The sequence below is a fragment of the Nerophis lumbriciformis genome, linkage group LG22 (assembly GCF_033978685.3).
Source record: "Nerophis lumbriciformis linkage group LG22, RoL_Nlum_v2.1, whole genome shotgun sequence".
Taxonomy (NCBI): domain Eukaryota; kingdom Metazoa; phylum Chordata; class Actinopteri; order Syngnathiformes; family Syngnathidae; genus Nerophis; species Nerophis lumbriciformis.
Genome location: NC_084569.2, coordinates 41,654,959 through 41,673,423, shown reverse-complemented (window position 1 = coordinate 41,673,423; position 18,465 = coordinate 41,654,959). Strand labels below are relative to the sequence as shown.

General features: G+C 36.9%; 1 protein-coding gene across 2 annotated transcripts in view; it reads left to right on the top strand.

Annotated features, from left to right (window-relative positions):
• LOC133615346 (myosin-10-like) overlaps positions 1 to 18,465 on the top strand; it is a 215,291-nt gene that overhangs the window by 97,636 nt on the left and 99,190 nt on the right. For both annotated transcript variants that reach the window (XM_061973878.2, XM_061973877.2), the window contains 2 exons: positions 5,351 to 5,443; positions 11,283 to 11,346. In XM_061973878.2, the coding sequence (XP_061829862.2) occupies positions 5,351 to 5,443; positions 11,283 to 11,346 (157 nt within the window). The remainder of the gene's footprint in view (positions 1 to 5,350; positions 5,444 to 11,282; positions 11,347 to 18,465) is intronic.

The window sequence follows — 18,465 nt, the reverse complement described above, 5'->3', positions numbered from 1 at the left end:
TGCATTGTTATGGATTTAAATGGGTGTCATTTGGAATTGTTTATGGTGTTTGGACATTTAATAACATCCATACAGTTCAGTGAGCTGGTTGTGTTATGTGTGACCATGTCTGTTGACTGCATTTTTTTTTGTTGCGCCATGACTAGGGAAGGTTGTTTGGATTGGGTTTTCTTTTTAAAGCCCAATTCATAATTTTTTACCCGATTTACTCACATTGTTTACTTCCGTGACAACCTTCTTAAGGGTTTGTAATCAATCAGAAATATTAAGAAGCTAAAATGCGCCAAACATAGATAAGTGTAAAAAGAGTGTTTTATATTTTCCCATCATGCATTGTTATGAATTTAAATGGGTGTCATTTGGAATTGTTTATGGTGTTTGGACATTTAATAACATCCATACATTTCAGTGAGCAGGTTGTGTTATGTGTGACCATGTCTGTTGACTGCATTTTTTTTTTTGTTGCGCCATGACTAGGGAAGGTTGTTTGGATTGGGTTTTCACTTTAAAGCCCAATTCATATTTTTTGACCGGATTTACTCACATTGTTTACTTCCGTGACAACCTTCTTAAAGTTTTGTAATCAGTCAGAAATATCAAGCAGCTAAAATGCGCCAAACATAGATAAGTGTAAAAAGAGTGTTTTATATTTTCCCATCATGCATTGTTATGGATTTAAATGGGTGTCATTTGGAATTGTTTATGGTGTTTGGACATTTAATAACATCCATACAGTTCAGTGAGCAGGTTGTGTTATGTGTGACCATGTCTGTTGACTGAATTTTTTTTCGCGCCATGACTAGGGAAGGTTGTTTGGATTGAGTTTTCACTTTAAAGCCCAATTCATATTTTTTGACCCGATTTACTCACATTGTTTACTTCCGTGACAACCTTCTTAAAGTTTTGTAATCAGTCAGAAATATCAAGCAGCTAAAATGCGCCAAACATAGATAAGTGTAAAAAGAGTGTTTTATATTTTCCCATCATGCATTGTTATGAATTTAAATGGGTGTCATTTGGAATTGTTTATGGTGTTTGGACATTTAATAACATCCATACAGTTCAGTGAGCAGGTTGTGTTATGTGTGACCATGTCTGTTGACTGCATTTTTTTTGCGCCATGACTAGGGAAGGTTGTTTGGATTGGGTTTTCACTTTAAAGCCCAATTCATATTTTTTGACCCGATTTGCTCACATTGTTTACTTCCGTGACAACCTTCTTAAAGTTTTGTAATCAGTCAGAAATATCAAGCAGCTAAAATGCGCCAAACATAGATAAGTGTAAAAAGAGTGTTTTATATTTTCCCATCATGCATTGTTATGGATTTAAATGGGTGTCATTTGGAATTGTTTATGGTGTTTGGACATTTATTAACATCCATACAGTTCAGTGAGCAGGTTGTGTTATGTGTGACCATGTTTGTTGACTGCATTTTTTTTTTTTTGCGCCATGACTAGGGAAGGTTGTTTGGATTGGGTTTTCACTTTAAAGCCCAATTCATATTTTTTGACCCGATTTGCTCACATTGTTTACTTCCGTGACAACCTTCTTAAGGGTTTGTAATCAATCAGAAATATTAAGAAGCTAAAATGCGCCAAACATAGAAGTGTAAAAAGAGTGTTTTATATTTTCCCATCATGCATTGTTATGAATTTAAATGGGTGTCATTTGGAATTGTTTATAGTGTTTGGACATTTAATAACATCCATACAGTTCAGTGAGCAGGTTGTGTTATGTGTGACCATCTCTGTTGACTGCATTTTTTTTTTTTGCGCCATGACTAGGGAAGGTTGTTTGGATTGGGTTTTCTTTTTAAAGCCCAATTCATATTTTTTTGACCCGATTTACTCACATTGTTTACTTCCGTGACAACCTTCTTAAAGTTTTGTAATCAGTCAGAAATATCAAGCAGCTAAAATGTGCCAAACATAGATAAGTGTAAAAAGAGTGTTTTATATTTTCCCATCATGCATTGTTATGGATTTAAATTGGTGTCATTTGGAATTGTTTATGGTGTTTGGACATTTAATAACATCCATACAGTTCAGTGAGCAGGTTGTGTTATGTGTGACCATCTCTGTTGACTGCATTTTTTTTTTTTTTGCGCCATGACTAGGGAAGGTTGTTTGGATTGGGTTTTCTTTTTAAAGCCCAATTCATAATTTTTGACCCGATTTACTTACATTGTTTACTTCCGTGACAACCTTCTTAAGGGTTTGTAATCAATCAGAAATATTAAGAAGCTAAAATGCGCCAAACATAGAAGTGTAAAAAAAGTGTTTTATATTTTCCCATCATGCATTGTTATGGATTTAAATGGGTGTCCTTTGGAATTGTTTATGGTGTTTGGACATTTAATAACATCCATACAGTTCAGTGAGCAGGTTGTGTTATGTGTGACCATGTTTGTTGACTGCATTTTTTTTTTGCGCCATGACTAGGGAAGGTTGTTTGGATTGGATTTTCACTTTAAAGCCCAATTCATATTTTTTGACCCGATTTACTCACATTGTTTACTTCCGTGACAACCTTCTTAAAGTTTTGTAATCAGTCAGAAATATCAAGCAGCTAAAATGCGCCAAACATAGATAGGTGTAAAAAGAGTGTTTTATATTTTCCCATCATGCATTGTTATGAATTTAAATGGGTGTCATTTGGAATTGTTTATGGTGTTTGGACATTTAATAACATCCATACAGTTCAGTGAGCAGGTTGTGTTATGTGTGACCATGTCTGTAGATTGCATTTTCGCCATGACTAGGGAAGGTTGTTTGGATTGGGTTTTCACTTTAAAGCCCAATTCATATTTTTTGACCCAATTTACTCACATTGTTTACTTCCGTGACAACCTTCTTAAAGTTTTGTAATCAGTCAGAAATATCATATCATATCAAATATCAAATACCCGCACTCTTTTACTATGAAGCCCTGCTGTTGTAACATCTGGCTTGGCATTGTCTTGCTGAAATAAGCAGGGGCGTCCATGATAACATTGCTTGGATGGCAACATATGTTGCTCCAAAAGCTGTATGTACCTTTCAGCATTAATGGTGCCTTCACAGATGTGTAAGCTACCCATGTCTTGGCCACTAATACACCCCCATACCATCACACATGCTGACTTTTACACTTTCACCCTAGAACTGTTATGTATTGCAGGGGGAGTTGACGGTACAGACACAAGAGGGGCGTAGAAGCTCTATGATTTATTATATATGTTAACACTATATATAATAATCAAACAATAATAATATAAACTAAGGAAATGGAGTGTGACAAAATCCAAGAGAGTGTATGGTGTGCAACTATGTGTATTAATTAATTGTTGAGTGTTTACTTAAATGTTTGAGTGAGAGGAGGGACAAGGCAGGAAGGCAGTCCGTGGGGAGGCAAGCAGTCAAGGGTTGGAGAGAGGCGACAATGTCCGTGTCCAAGCAGGGGTCGAGTATCGGGGAAGGCAGTCAGAAATCCAAAGGGAGAACACGGGAAGCACAGCGGGAAGACAACAGGGGCATCAGACACGGAAACAAGGAAGTCCCAGAGCGAGTTTGCGGGATGGAAGGCAGACACGGGGTGCTTACAAAGGTAACTGAAGATTAAGTTCCGGCCAGGATCCTTGGGTCCACTGGTCTATATACAGCTCACCCTCATCAGTCCCGAGCAGGGGCGTGTCTCGGTGCACTGCCAACAGAGGTGCTGGCAGACCCAGCTGCCGGAGAAAAGCGGGTTCGAGCCCGCGCCGTGACAAGAACAGTCCGGATGGTTCTTTTCCTCTTTGGTCCGGAGGACACGACGTCCACAGTTTCCAAAAACAATTTGAAATGTGGACTCGTCAGACCACAGAACACTTTTCCACTTTGCATCAGTCCATCTTAGATGAGCTCTCGGGCCCAGCGAAGCGTTTCCGGGTGTTGTTGATAAATGGCTTTGGCTTTGCATAGTCGAGTTTTAATTTCAATCAATCAATCAATCTTTATTTATATAGCCCTAAATCACAAGTGTCTCAAAGGGCTGCACAAGCCACAACGACATCCTCGGTACAAAGCCCACATAAGGGCAAGGAAAAACTCACCCCAGTGGGACGTCGATGTGAATGACTATGAGAAACCTTGGAGAGGACCGCATATGTGGGTAACCCCCCCCCCCTCTAGGGGAGACCAAAAGCAATGGATGTCGAGTGGGTCTGACATAATATTGTGAGAGTCCAGTCCATAGTGGATCCAACATAATAGTAAGAGTCCAGTCCATAGTGGGGCCAGCAGGACACCATCCCGAGCGGAGACGGGTCAGCAGCGCAGAGATGTTCTCAGCCGATGCACAGGCGAGCGGTCCACCCCGGGTCCCGACTCTGGACAGCCAGCACTTCATCCATGGCCACCGGACCTGTGCCCCCCCCCCCCGTAAGGAAAAGGGGAGCAGAGGAGAAAAGAAAAGAAACGGCAGATCAACTGGTCTAACAGGGGGGCTATTTAAAGGCTAGAGTATACAAATGAGTTTTAAGATGGGACTTAAATGCTTCTACTGCACTTACAGATGTAGCGACCAACTGTCGTTACTGACAGTGGTTTTCCGAAGTGTTCCTGAGCCCATGTGGTGATATCCTTTACACACTGATGTGGCTTTTTGATGCAGTAGCGCCTGAGGGATCCAAGGTGTGTAATATCATGGCTTACGTGCAGTGATTTCTCCAGATTCTCTGAACCTTTTGATGATATTACGGAGCGTAGATGGTGAAATCCCTAAATTCCTTGCTTGAGAAATGTTGTTCTTAAACAATTTGCTCAGGCATTTGTTGACAAAGTGGTGACCCTCGCCCCGTCCTTGTTTGTGAATGACTGAGCATTTCATGGAAGCTGCTTTTATAGCCAATCATGGCACCCACCTGTTCCCAATTAGCCTGTTCACCTGTGGGATGTTCCGAATAAGTCTTTGATGAGCGTTCCTCAACTTTCTCACTCTTTTTTGCCACTTGTGCCAGCTTTTTTGAAACATGCTGCAGGCATCAAATTCCAAATGAGCTAATATTTGCAAAAAATAACAAAATTTACCAGTTCGAACGTTAAATATCTTGTCTTTGCAGTCTATTCAATTGAATATAAGTTGAAAAGGATTTGTTGTATTCTCTTTTTATTGACCATTTACACAACCTGACAACTTGACTGCTAGTACAACACTGCATGTCTTTTAAGTGTAAATCTGCCATGACACTCATATATCTTTTACAACTGTTACTCATACTTTCACTTTCACTTTATTCAAATATACATTATGTACTTCAGTGTTGATTTTCCTTCATAATTGTAGTCCAGCCAAATGACCTTTAACCTTGTTTGCTCTCTCTCTCTGCAGGGCGAGTTAGAACGCCAGCTCCTCCAAGCCAACCCCATCCTAGAGTCCTTTGGTAACGCCAAGACGGTGAAAAACGATAACTCGTCTCGCTTTGTGAGTTCTTTACTTCCATCTTTGTAGTGAATATGTACACTATTGTAATTAAATATCATGTTTTGTTTTGAAATTGAAATGCGGTGAGTTATATAAACTATTCTGCGTAATTGCTGCCGCTGGCTTGTTGGAAGTCTCCAAATAAACTTCAAATTCTGTCTTTCTCCAACTATAAATCTGTGATCCACCTTCTGAACTCCTTCAAATATGTCTTGGCTCATCTCAGTACATTTTTTAAAATGTTTTTTTTTTTTTGGCTTATTTAAGTAGCGGGGCTGAAAGAAATATTTCTCCACTTTTTCCACCAAAGGTCACATATTGAAGAGTAAAAACATGTGGGAAGCATTTTGTAGAAAAAATAAAATATAATGCTATATACATATATATATATATATATATATATATATATATATATATATATATATATATATTAGAGATGCGCGGATAGGCAATTATTTCATCCGCAACCGCATCAGAAAGTCGTCAACCATCCGCAATCCACCCGATCTAACATTTGATCAGAACCGCATCCGCCCGCCATCCGCCCGCCATCCGCCCGCCATCCGCCCGCCATCCGCCCGCACCCGCCCGTTGTTATATATCTAATATAGACGATGCAAGGCATTAGTGAGGTTATAAAGCTTTTGCCTGTTAAAGAAAGGAGACTGATCCAATGCAGCACAGATATTCGCGTGCCACGCTGACACGGCCCAGACGCACACCAGTGCGCAATCATATGGGAGCCGCGCTGAGCGCACCTCCAAGCGCGTCTCGCTGCCAGCGACGGCCGGGAATGGGCCCGACGCTCCAGCGCCATCCATTTTCAGGGCTAGTTGATTTGGCAGGTGGGTTGTTACACACTCCTTAGTGGGTTCCGACTTCCATGGCCACCGTCCTAGCTGCTGTCTATATCAACCAGGGTGAGCCCCACCCCTTTCGTGAGCGCACTGCGCGCGGAGTGACCCCTGTTACGCGCCCCCGGCAACAGGGGTGGCGGGCAGGTAAGCTGCGCGGGCGGAGCGCGCGGAGTGACCCCTGTTACGAGCCCCCGGCCACGGGGGTGGCGGGCAGGTAAGCTGCTCACCTGCTGCGCGTGACGCCGGCCGCGGCGAAGGCGGACGAGGCGGGGTGTCGGTGCGGTGGGCGCGGTGGTGACCCTGGACGTGCGTCGGGCGCTTCTCGCGGATCGCCTCAGCTACGGCTCCCGGTGGGGCCCTCTCGGGGGAAGGGGCCTCGGTCCCTTCTCCACTCCGTAAAAGTGTCCATCTCTTTTTTTTTTTTCCTTCTGTTGTGGCATATGCTGCAGGTGCCTGCTCGTTTTTCGTATGTGGGTAACAACATTTAACTATGTATATATATTTACCAATTGGTTTAACTGCCACCCGCCTGAATCTATTTAAAATCTATTTTTTATTTTTTTCAACCGCCCGACCCGACCCGCGGATAAAATCAAATTTTTTTAAATTTCATCCGCCCGATCCGCGGATAATCCGCGGACTCCGCGGTTGTGCCCGCAAACCGCGCATCTCTAATATATACATATGTATGTATATATGTATATATACATATGTATGTATATATGTATATATACATATGTATGTATATATGTATATATACATATTTATGTATATATGTATCCATACATATGTATGTATATATACATATGTATGTATATAAGTATATACACATTATGTTTATAAAGTCAGTAAATACGTCCCTGGACACATGAGGACTTTGAATATGACCAATGTATGATCCTGTAACTACTTGGTATCGGATCCATACCTAAATGTGTGGTATCATCCAAAACTAATGTCAAGTATCAAAGAAGTGAAGAATAAGTGATTATTACATTTTAACAGAAGTGTAGATAGAACATGTTCAAACAGAAAATAACCCTAAGATACCCTAAGATTTTTTGTTCAAATAAAGCCAATAATGACATTTTTTTGTGGTCCCCTTTATTTAGAAAAGTACCGAAAAGTACCAAAATAATTTTAGTACCGGTAGCGGTACCAAAATATAATAATTGGTATTGTTACAACACATGTATATGTATATATATATATGAGGTGCGATGCGATGAGGTGGCGACTTGTCCAGGGTGTACCCTGCCTTCCGCCCGATTGTAGCTGAGATAGGCTCCAGCGCCCCCCGCGACCCCGAAGGGAATAAGCGGTAGAAAATGGATGGATGGATGGATATATATATATATATATATATATATATATATATATATATATATATATATGTCTTAATAAGGTTATCCAAAAAATAGTGCTCGATACCGTAGTAGAGCGCAATATATGTATGTGTGGGGAAAAAAAAAAAAAATCACAAGACTATTTCATCTCTACAGGCCTGTTTCATGAGGGGGGTACCCTCAATCATCAGGAGATTTTAATGGGAGCATTCGCATACCATGGTTTATATAGGGCGCAGAGTGGGTGGGTACAGGCTGGCCTAGGGGCGTGGTGATTGGTTCATGTGTTACCTAGGAGGTGTTTCCGTCTATGGCGGCATGTTGTTACAATTTCGCTGCGCTTGTTGAGGGATGACAGGTCTGGACGGTAAATAATAAACAGTTTCTCTTTCAAGCATAGGTTGCATCTTTTATTACCACTATTGTAAGGTGTGCTGGATGCAAGAATTTGCCATGTTATTGAATATTCAACATTATTGTCTTTGAGGTCCCAAATGTGTTTGCTGAGTTCTGTGGTATTTCGCAGGTTTTTGTTCCTGAAAGAAGCCTTGTGGTTGTTCCATCTGGTTTTGAATTCACCCTCGGTTAATCCTACATATGTGTCGGATGTGTTAATGTCCTTGCGTATTACCTTAGATTGGTAGACAACTGATGTTTGTAAGCATCCCCCGTTGAGGGGGCAATCAGGTTTCTTTCGGCAGTTACATGCTTTGTTGGTTTTGGAGTCGTTCTGACTGGGGGTCGACGGCTCATTTGCAATTGTTTTGTTGTGGTTTGAGATGATTTGTCGTATAACAATATACGACAAATCATCTCAAACCACAACAAAACAGTTGCAAATGAGCCGTATAACAATATACGACAAATCATCTCAAACCACAACAAAACAATTGCAAATGAGCCGTCGACCCCCAGTCAGAACGACTCCAAAACCAACAAAGCATGTAACTGCCGAAAGAAACCTGATTGCCCCCTCAACGGGGGATGCTTACAAACATCAGTTGTCTACCAATCTAAGGTAATACGCAAGGACATTAACACATCCGACACATATGTAGGATTAACCGAGGGTGAATTCAAAACCAGATGGAACAACCACAAGGCTTCTTTCAGGAACAAAAACCTGCGAAATACCACAGAACTCAGCAAACACATTTGGGACCTCAAAGACAATAATGTTGAATATTCAATAACATGGCAAATTCTTGCATCCAGCACACCTTACAATAGTGGTAATAAAAGATGCAACCTATGCTTGAAAGAGAAACTGTTTATTATTTACCGTCCAGACCTGTCAACCCTCAACAAGCGCAGCGAAATTGTAACAACATGCCGCCACAGACGGAAACACCTCCTAGGTAACACATGAACCAATCACCACGCCCCTAGGCCAGCCTGTACCCACCCACTCTGTGCCCTATATAAACCATGGTATGCGAATGCTCCCATTAAAATCTCCTGACGATTGAGGGTACCCCCCTCATGAAACAGGCCTGTAGAGATGAAATAGTCTTGTGATTTTTTTTTTTCCCCACACATACATATATATATATATATATATATATATATATATATGTATGTATGTATGTATATATGTGTGTGTATATATATATATATATATATATATATATATATATATATATATATATATATATATATATATATATATATATGTGTGTGTGTGTGTGTGTGTGTGTGTGTGTGTGTGTGTGTGTGTGTGTGTGTGTATATACATACATATATGTATATATGTATGTGTGTATATATGTATATATATGTATATGTGTGTGTATATATATATATATATATATATGTATGTATATATATGTACATATATGTATGTATATGTACGTATATATACGTATATACAGTATCTATTTATATATATACGTATATATATAAATATATATGTATATATGTATGTATTTGTGTATATATGTGTATGTATGTATATATATATGTATATGTATGTATGTATATATATGGATGTATATATGTACTGTATGTATGTATATATGCGTATATGTACAGTATTTGTGTATATATGTATATTTATATACTGTATATATTTATATATGTATGTGTGTATATACATATGTATGTATGTGTATATACATATGTATGTATATAGGTATGAGTATATACTGTATGTATGTATGTGTGTATATATGTATGTATATATATATATATGTATGTATGTGTAAATATATGTATATATATATATGTACATATATGTATGTATATGTACGTATATATACGTATATACAGTATGTATTTATATATATACGTATATATATATATATAAATATATACGTATATATGTATGTATTTGTGTATATATGTATATATATGTATATGTATGTATGTATGTATGTATATATATATGGATATATATATATGTACTGTATGTATGTATATATGTGTATATGTACAGTATTTGTGTATATATGTATATTTATATATTGTATATATTTATATATGTATGTGTGTATATACATATGTATGTATGTGTATATACATCCATCCATCCATCCATTTTCTACCGCTTAATCCCTTCGGGGTCGCGGGGGGCGCTGGAGCCTATCTCAGCTACAATCGGGCGGAAGGCGGGGTACACCCTGGACAAGTCGCCACCTCATCACACAAACACACACACACACGCACAAAGTACTTTCAGGGAAACCACAGACACGCCTGAGAGTTTTGTTGTTGTTTCATCCCAATGTGGACATTTAGCGAGTGCAGGTGTATATACATATGTATGTATATAGGTATGAGTATATACTGTATGTATGTATGTGTGTATATATGTATGTATATATGTGTGTATATATATATATATATATGTATGTGTGTACGTACAGTATGTCTGTATATATGTATGTATATGTATATGTGTGTATATATTTTTGTGTATATATGTATATTTATATACTGTATATATTTATATATTTATGTGTGTATATACATATGTTTGTATATGTGTGTGTATATGTATGTATAAAGGTATGTGTATATATGTGTGTGTATATATGTATGTGTGTGTATATACAGTTGTGGTCAAAAGTGTACATACACTTGTAAAGAACATAATGTCTTGAGTTTCCAATAATTTCTACAACTCTTATTTTTTTTTTGTGATATGTTAGTCTAAGTCTAAGTCATGCACATATCTAAATAAACACACATACAATATATTAGACAGAGACAGACTTTAGTTGTGTATATGTATGGATGTGTATATATATATATATATATATATATATATATATATATATATATATATATATACATATACTGTATATGTATATGTGTATATATGTATGTGTATACATCTGTATATACAGTATATACATGTATATATGTATATCTATATACTGTGTAATTGTATATACGTATGTATACAGTATATATGCAGTATATAAGTGTATGTATATATACAGTAGACACACAAACACACACACACACACACACACACACACGCACAAAGTACTTTCAGGGAAACCACAGACACGCCTGAGAGTTTTGTTGTTGTGTTTGGTCCCAATGTGGACATTTAGCGAGTGGAGGTGGAAGAAGTGGACAGCTGACACGTCACATTGATTTCAACTTTCATGTTTGTCTTCTTTCCTGCAGGGCAAGTTCATCAGAATCAACTTTGATGTTGCGGGCTACATTGTTGGAGCCAACATTGAAACATGTATCCTTCTTACTGGGAGAGAGATGGAAGATAACGGAGGTTTGGTTCCGTACAATGACGAGAAGATCCCACTCTTCAGTAACCCGTTGCACCTGTGACACCTGCAAAATACTTGAAAAAACTCAGCATGCTAACAGGGTAGCAGCTAGCATACTTGTAACATGGCGCCAAGTTACGAAGTCCATGATTATTAGGTTTACATTGTACAAAATTGGCTAAAATGCTAGAAAAAACATTAGATTGCTATTATAAACATGCTAACATTAACATGCTAACAGATGAAGAGCTAACGTACTTCTAAGATGGAGACAAGTAACGAAATACATGTTTATTAGGTCAAAAAATACAAAACTAGGTAAAAATGCTAGCATAAAACATTAAAATGCTAACATTAGCAAGGTAACAGTGAAACAGATAGCTTACTTTTAAGATGGCACCAAGTAACGGAATCTATGGTTGTTAGGTTAAAAATTATACAATTAGCTAAAATGTTAGCATGCTAACAGATGAAGAGCTAACATACTTCTAAGATGGAGACAAGTAACGAAATACATGTTTATTAGGTCAAAAAATACAAAACTAGGTAAAAATGCTAGCATAAAACATTAAAATGCTAACATTAGCAAGGTAACAGTGAAACAGATAGCTTACTTTTAAGATGGCACCAAGTAACGGAATCTATGGTTGTTAGGTTAAAAATTATACAATTAGCTAAAATGTTAGCATGCTAACAGATGAAGAGCTAACATATTTCTAAGATGGAGGCAAGTAACGAAATACATGTTTATTAGGTCAAAAAATACAAAACTAGGTAAAAATGCTAGCATAAATCATTAAAATGCTAACATTAGCGAGGTAACAGTGAAACAGATAGCTTACTTTTAAGATGGCACCAAGTAACGGAATATATGGTTATTGGGTTAAAAATTACACAATTAGCTAAAATGTTAGCATGCTGACATTAGCATTGTAACAGGGGAACACCGAGTATACTTCTAAGATAGCACCAAGTAACGGAATCCATGATTACTAGGTTTAAAATGTACCAAATTAGCTAAAATATTAGCATAGAATGTTAGCGGGCTAATATTAGCATATTGAAATTAACATGAGGTGAAAGGCTAGCGTACATTCAAGATGGGCCAAGTAACGAAATCTGTGACTATCGGGTTAAAAAGTACAAAATTAGCTCAAACGCTAGCATAAACTGATAGCATGTTAACAGTAGTATGAAAATAGGGGAATAGCTCGCTTACTTCTAAGATGGCACCAAGTAACAAAATCCATGATTATTAGATTTAAACCGTAAAATTGCACAAATGCTAGCATAAAACGTTAGCGTGCTAATAATAGCACATGGATATTAGCATGCTAACAGGTGAAGGAAAGGCTAGTATACTTTTAAGATGGCACCAAGTAACAAAATCCATGATTATTAGATTTAAACCGTAAAATTGCACAAATGCTAGCATAAAACGTTAGCCTGCTAATAATAGCACATGGATATTAGCATGCTAACAGCTGAAAGAAAGGCTAGCATACTTCTAAGATGGCACCAAGTAACGGAATCCATGATTACTAGGTTTACAATGTATAAAATTAGCTAAAATATTAGCATAGTACGTTAGCGTGCTAATATTAACATGCTAAAATTAACATGAGGTGAAAGGCTAGCGTACTTTCAAGATAGGCGTCTAGTAACAAAATCTGTGACAATTGGGTTAAAAAGTACAACATTGGGTTAAAAAGTACAAAATTAGCTCAAACGCTAGCATAAACTGTTAGCATGCTAACAGTAGTATGAAAATAGGGGAATAGCTTGCTTACTTCTAAGATGGCTCCAAGTTACAAAATCCATGATTATTAGATTTAAACCGCAAAATTGCACAAATGCTAGCATAAAACGTTAGCGTGCTAATAATAGCACATGGATGTTAGCATGCTAACAGGTGAAGGAAAGGCTAGCATACTTTTAAGATGGGACCAAGTAACAAAATCCATGTTTATTAGATTTAAACCGTAAAATTGCACAAATGCTAGCATAAAACGTTAGCGTGCTAATAATAGCACATGGATATTAGCATGCTAACAGCTGAAAGAAAGGCTAGCATACTTCTAAGATGGCACCAAGTAACGGAATCCATGATTACTAGGTTTACAATGTATAAAATTAGCTAAAATATTAGCATAGTACGTTAGCGTGCTAATATTAACATGCTAAAATTAACATGAGATGAAAGGCTAGCGTACATTCAAGATAGGCGTCAAGAAACAAAATCTGTGACAATTGGGTTAAAAAGTACAACATTGGGTTAAAAAGTACAAAATTAGCTCAAACGCTAGCATAAACTGTTAGCATGCTAACAGTAGTATGAAAATAGGGGAATAGCTTGCTTACTTCTAAGATGGCTCCAAGTTACAAAATCCATGATTATCAGATTTAAACCGTAAAATTGCACAAATGCTAGCATAAAACGTTAGCGGGCTAATAATAGCACATGGATATTAGCATGCTAACAGGTGAAGGAAAGGCTAGTATACTTTTAAGATGGCACCAAGTAACAAAATCCATATTTATTAGATTAAAACCGTAAAATTGCACAAATGCTAGCATAAAACGTTAGCGTGCTAATAATAGCACATGGATATTAGCATGCTAACAGCTGAAAGAAAGGCTAGCATACTTCTAAGATGGCACCAAGTAACGGAATCCATGATTACTAGGTTTACAATGTACAAAATTAGCTAAAATATTAGCATAGAACGTTAGCGTGCTAATATTAACATGTTAAAATTAACATGAGGTGAAAGGCTAGCGTACATTCAAGATAGGCGTCAAGTAACAAAATCTGTGACTATTGGGTTAAAAAGTACAACATTGGGTTAAAAAGTACAAAATTAACTTGAACGCTAGCATAAACTGTTAGCATGCTAACAGTAGTATGAAACTAGGGGAATAGCTTGCTTACTTCTAAGATGGCTCCAAGTTACAAAATCCATGATTATTAGATTTAAACCGTAAAATTGCACAAATGCTAGCATAAAACGTTAGCGTGCTAATAATAGCACATGTATATTAGCATGCTAACAGGTGAAGGAAAGGCTAGCATACTTTTAAGATGGCACCAAGTAACAAAATCCATATTTATTAGATTAAAACCGTAAAATTGCACAAATGCTAGCATAAAACGTTAGCGTGCTAATAATAGCACATGGATATTAGCATGCTAACAGCTGAAAGAAAGGCTAGCATACTTCTAAGATGGCACCAAGTAACGGAATCCATGATTACTAGGTTTACAATGTACAAAATTTGCTAAAATATTAGCATAGAACGTTAGCGTGCTAATATTAACATGTTAAAATGAACATGAGGTGAAAGGCTAGCGTACATTCAAGATAGGCGTCAAGTAACAAAATCTGTGACTATTGGGTTAAAAAGTACAACATTGGGTTAAAAAGTACAAAATTAACTTGAACGCTAGCATAAACTGTTAGCATGCTAGCAGTAGTATGAAAATAGGGGAATAGCTTGCTTACTTCTAAGATGGCTCCAAGTTACAAAATCCATGATTATTAGATTTAAACCGTAAAATTGCACAAATGCTAGCATAAAACGTTAGCATGCTAATCATAGCACATGGATTTTAGCATGCTAACAGGTGAAGGAAAGGCTAGTATACTTTTAAGATGGCACCAAGTAACAAAATCCATGTTTATTAGATTAAAACCGTAAAATTGCACAAATGCTAGCATAAAACGTTAGCGTGCTAATAATAGCACATGTATATTAGCATGCTAACAGCTGAAAGAAAGGCTAGCATACTTCTAAGATGGCACCAAGTAACGGAATCCATGATTACTAGGTTTACAATGTATACAATTAGCTAAAATATTAGCATAGTACGTTAGCGTGCTAATATTAACATGTTAAAATTAACATGAGGTGAAAGGCTAGCGTACTTTCAAGATAGGCGTCTAGTAACAAAATCTGTGACAATTGGGTTAAAAAGTACAACATTGGGTTAAAAAGTACAAAATTAGCTCAAACGCTAGCATAAACTGTTAGCATGCTAACAGTAGTATGAAAATAGGGGAATAGCTCGCTTACTTCTAAGATGGCTCCAAGTTACAAAATCCATGATTATTAGATTTAAACCGTAAAATTGCACAAATGCTAGCATAAAACGTTAGCGTGCTAATAATAGCACATGGATATTAGCATGCTAACAGGTGAAGGAAAGGCTCGTATACTTTTAAGATGGCACCAAGTAACAAAATCCATGTTTATTAGATTTAAACCGTAAAATTGCACAAATGCTAGCATAAAACGTTAGCGTGCTAATAATAGCACATGGATATTAGCATGCTAACAGCTGAAAGAAAGGCTAGCATACTTCTAAGATGGCACCAAGTAACGGAATCCATGATTACTAGGTTTACAATGTATAAAATTAGCTCAAATATTAGCATAGAACGTTAGCGTGCTAATATTAACATGTTAAAATTAACATGAGGTGAAAGGCTAGCGTACATTCAAGATGGCGTCAAGTAACAAAATCTGTGACAACTGGGTTAAAAAGTACAACATTGGGTTAAAAAGTACAAAATTAACTTGAACGCTAGCATAAACTGTTAGCATGCTAACAGTAGTATGAAACTAGGGGAATAGCTTGCTTACTTCTAAGATGGCACCAAGTAACAAAATCCATAATTATTAGATTTAAACCGTAAAATTGCACAAATGCTAGCATAAAACGTTAGCGTGCTAATAATAGCACATGGATATTAGCATGCTAACAGGTGAAGGAAAGGCTAGTATACTTCTAAGATGGCACCAAGTAACAAAATCCATGTTTATTAGATTAAAACCGTAAAATTGCACAAATGCTAGCATAAAACGTTAGCGTGCTAATAATAGCACATGGATATTAGCATGCTAACAGGTGAAATAAAGGCTAGCATACTTCTAAGATGGCACCAAGTAACGGAATCCATGATTACTAAGTTTACAATGTATAAAATTAGCTAAAATATTAGCATAGTACGTTAGCGTGCTAATATTAACATGCTAAAATTAACATGAGGTGAAAGGCTAGCGTACATTCAAGATAGGCGTCAAGAAACAAAATCTGTGACAATTGGGTTAAAAAGTACAACATTGGGTTAAAAAGTACAACATTGGGTTAAAAAGTACAAAATTAACTCGAACGCTAGCATAAACTGTTAGCATGCTAACAGTAGTATGAAAATAGGGGAATAGCTTGCTTACTTCTAAGATGGCTCCAAGTTACAAAATCCATGATTATTAGATTTAAACCGTAAAATTGCACAAATGCTAGCATAAAACGTTAGCGTGCTAATAATAGCACATGGATATTAGCATGCTAACAGGTGAAGGAAAGGCTAGTATACTTTTAAGATGGCACCAAGTAACAAAATCCATGTTTATTAGATTAAAACCGTAAAATTGCACAAATGCTAGCATAAAACGTCAGCGTGCTAATAATAGCACATGGATATTAGCATGCTAACAGCTGAAAGAAAGGCTAGCATACTTCTAAGATGGCACCAAGTAACGGAATCCATGACTTCTAGGTTTACAATGTACAAAATTAGCTAAAATATTAGCATAGAACGTTAGCGTGCTAATATTAACATGCTAAAATTAACATGAGGTGAAAGGCTAGCGTACATTCAAGATAGGCGTCAAGAAACAAAATCTGTGACAATTGGGTTAAAAAGTACAACATTGGGTTAGAAAGTACAACATTGGGTTAAAAAGTACAACATTAGCTCAAACGCTAGCATAAACTGTTAGCATGCTAACAGTAGTATGAAAATAGGGGAATAGCTTGCTTACTTCTAAGATGGCTCCAAGTTACAAAATCCATGATTATTAGATTTAAACCGTAAAATTGCACAAATGCTAGCATAAAACGTTAGCGGGCTAATAATAGCACATGGATATTAGCATGCTAACAGGTGAAGGAAAGGCTAGTATACTTTTAAGAAGGCACCAAGTAACAAAATCCATGTTTATTAGATTAAAACCGTAAAATTGCACAAATGCTAGCATAAAACGTTAGCGTGCTAATAATAGCACATGGATATTAGCATGCTAACAGCTGAAAGAAAGGCTAGCATACTTCTAAGATGGCACCAAGTAACGGAATCCATGATTACTAGGTTTAAAATGTACCAAATTAGCTAAAAATATTAGCATAGAACGTTAGCGGGCTAATATTAACATGTTAAAATTAACATGAGGTGAAAGGCTAGCGTACTTTCAAGATGGGCCAAGTAACGAAATCTGTGACTATTGGGTTAAAAAGTACAACATTGGGTTAAAAAGTACAAAATTAGCTCAAACGCTAGCATAAACTGTTAGCATGCTAACAGTAGTATGAAAATAGGGGAATAGCTGGCTTACTTCTAAGATGGCACCAAGTAACAAAATCCATGATTATTAGATTTAAACCGTAAAATTGCACAAATGCTAGCATAAAACGTTAGCGTGCTAATAATAGCACATGGATATTAGCATGCTAACAGGTGAAGGAAAGGCTAGTATACTTTTAAGATGGCACCAAGTAACAAAATCCATGTTTATTAGATTAAAACCGTAAAATTGCACAAATGCTAGCATAAAACGTTAGCGTGCTAATAATAGCACATGGATATTAGCATGCTAACAGCTGAAAGAAAGGCTAGCATACTTCTATGATGGCACCAAGTAACGGAATCCATGATTACTAGGTTTACAATGTACAAAATTAGCTAAAATATTAGCATAGAACGTTAGCGTGCTAATATTAACATGTTAAAATTAACATGAGGTGAAAGGCTAGCGTACATTCAAGATAGGCGTCAAGTAAAAAAATCTGTGACTATTGGGTTAAAAAGTACAACATTGGGTTAAAAAGTACAACGTTGGGTTAAAAAGTACAAAATTAGCTCAAACGCTAGCATAAACTGTTAGCATGCTAACAGTAGTATGAAAATAGGGGAATAGCTCGCTTACTTCTAAGATGGCTCCAAGTTACAAAATCCATGATTATTAGATTTAAACCGTAAAATTGCACAAATGCTAGCATAAAACGTTAGCATGCTAATAAT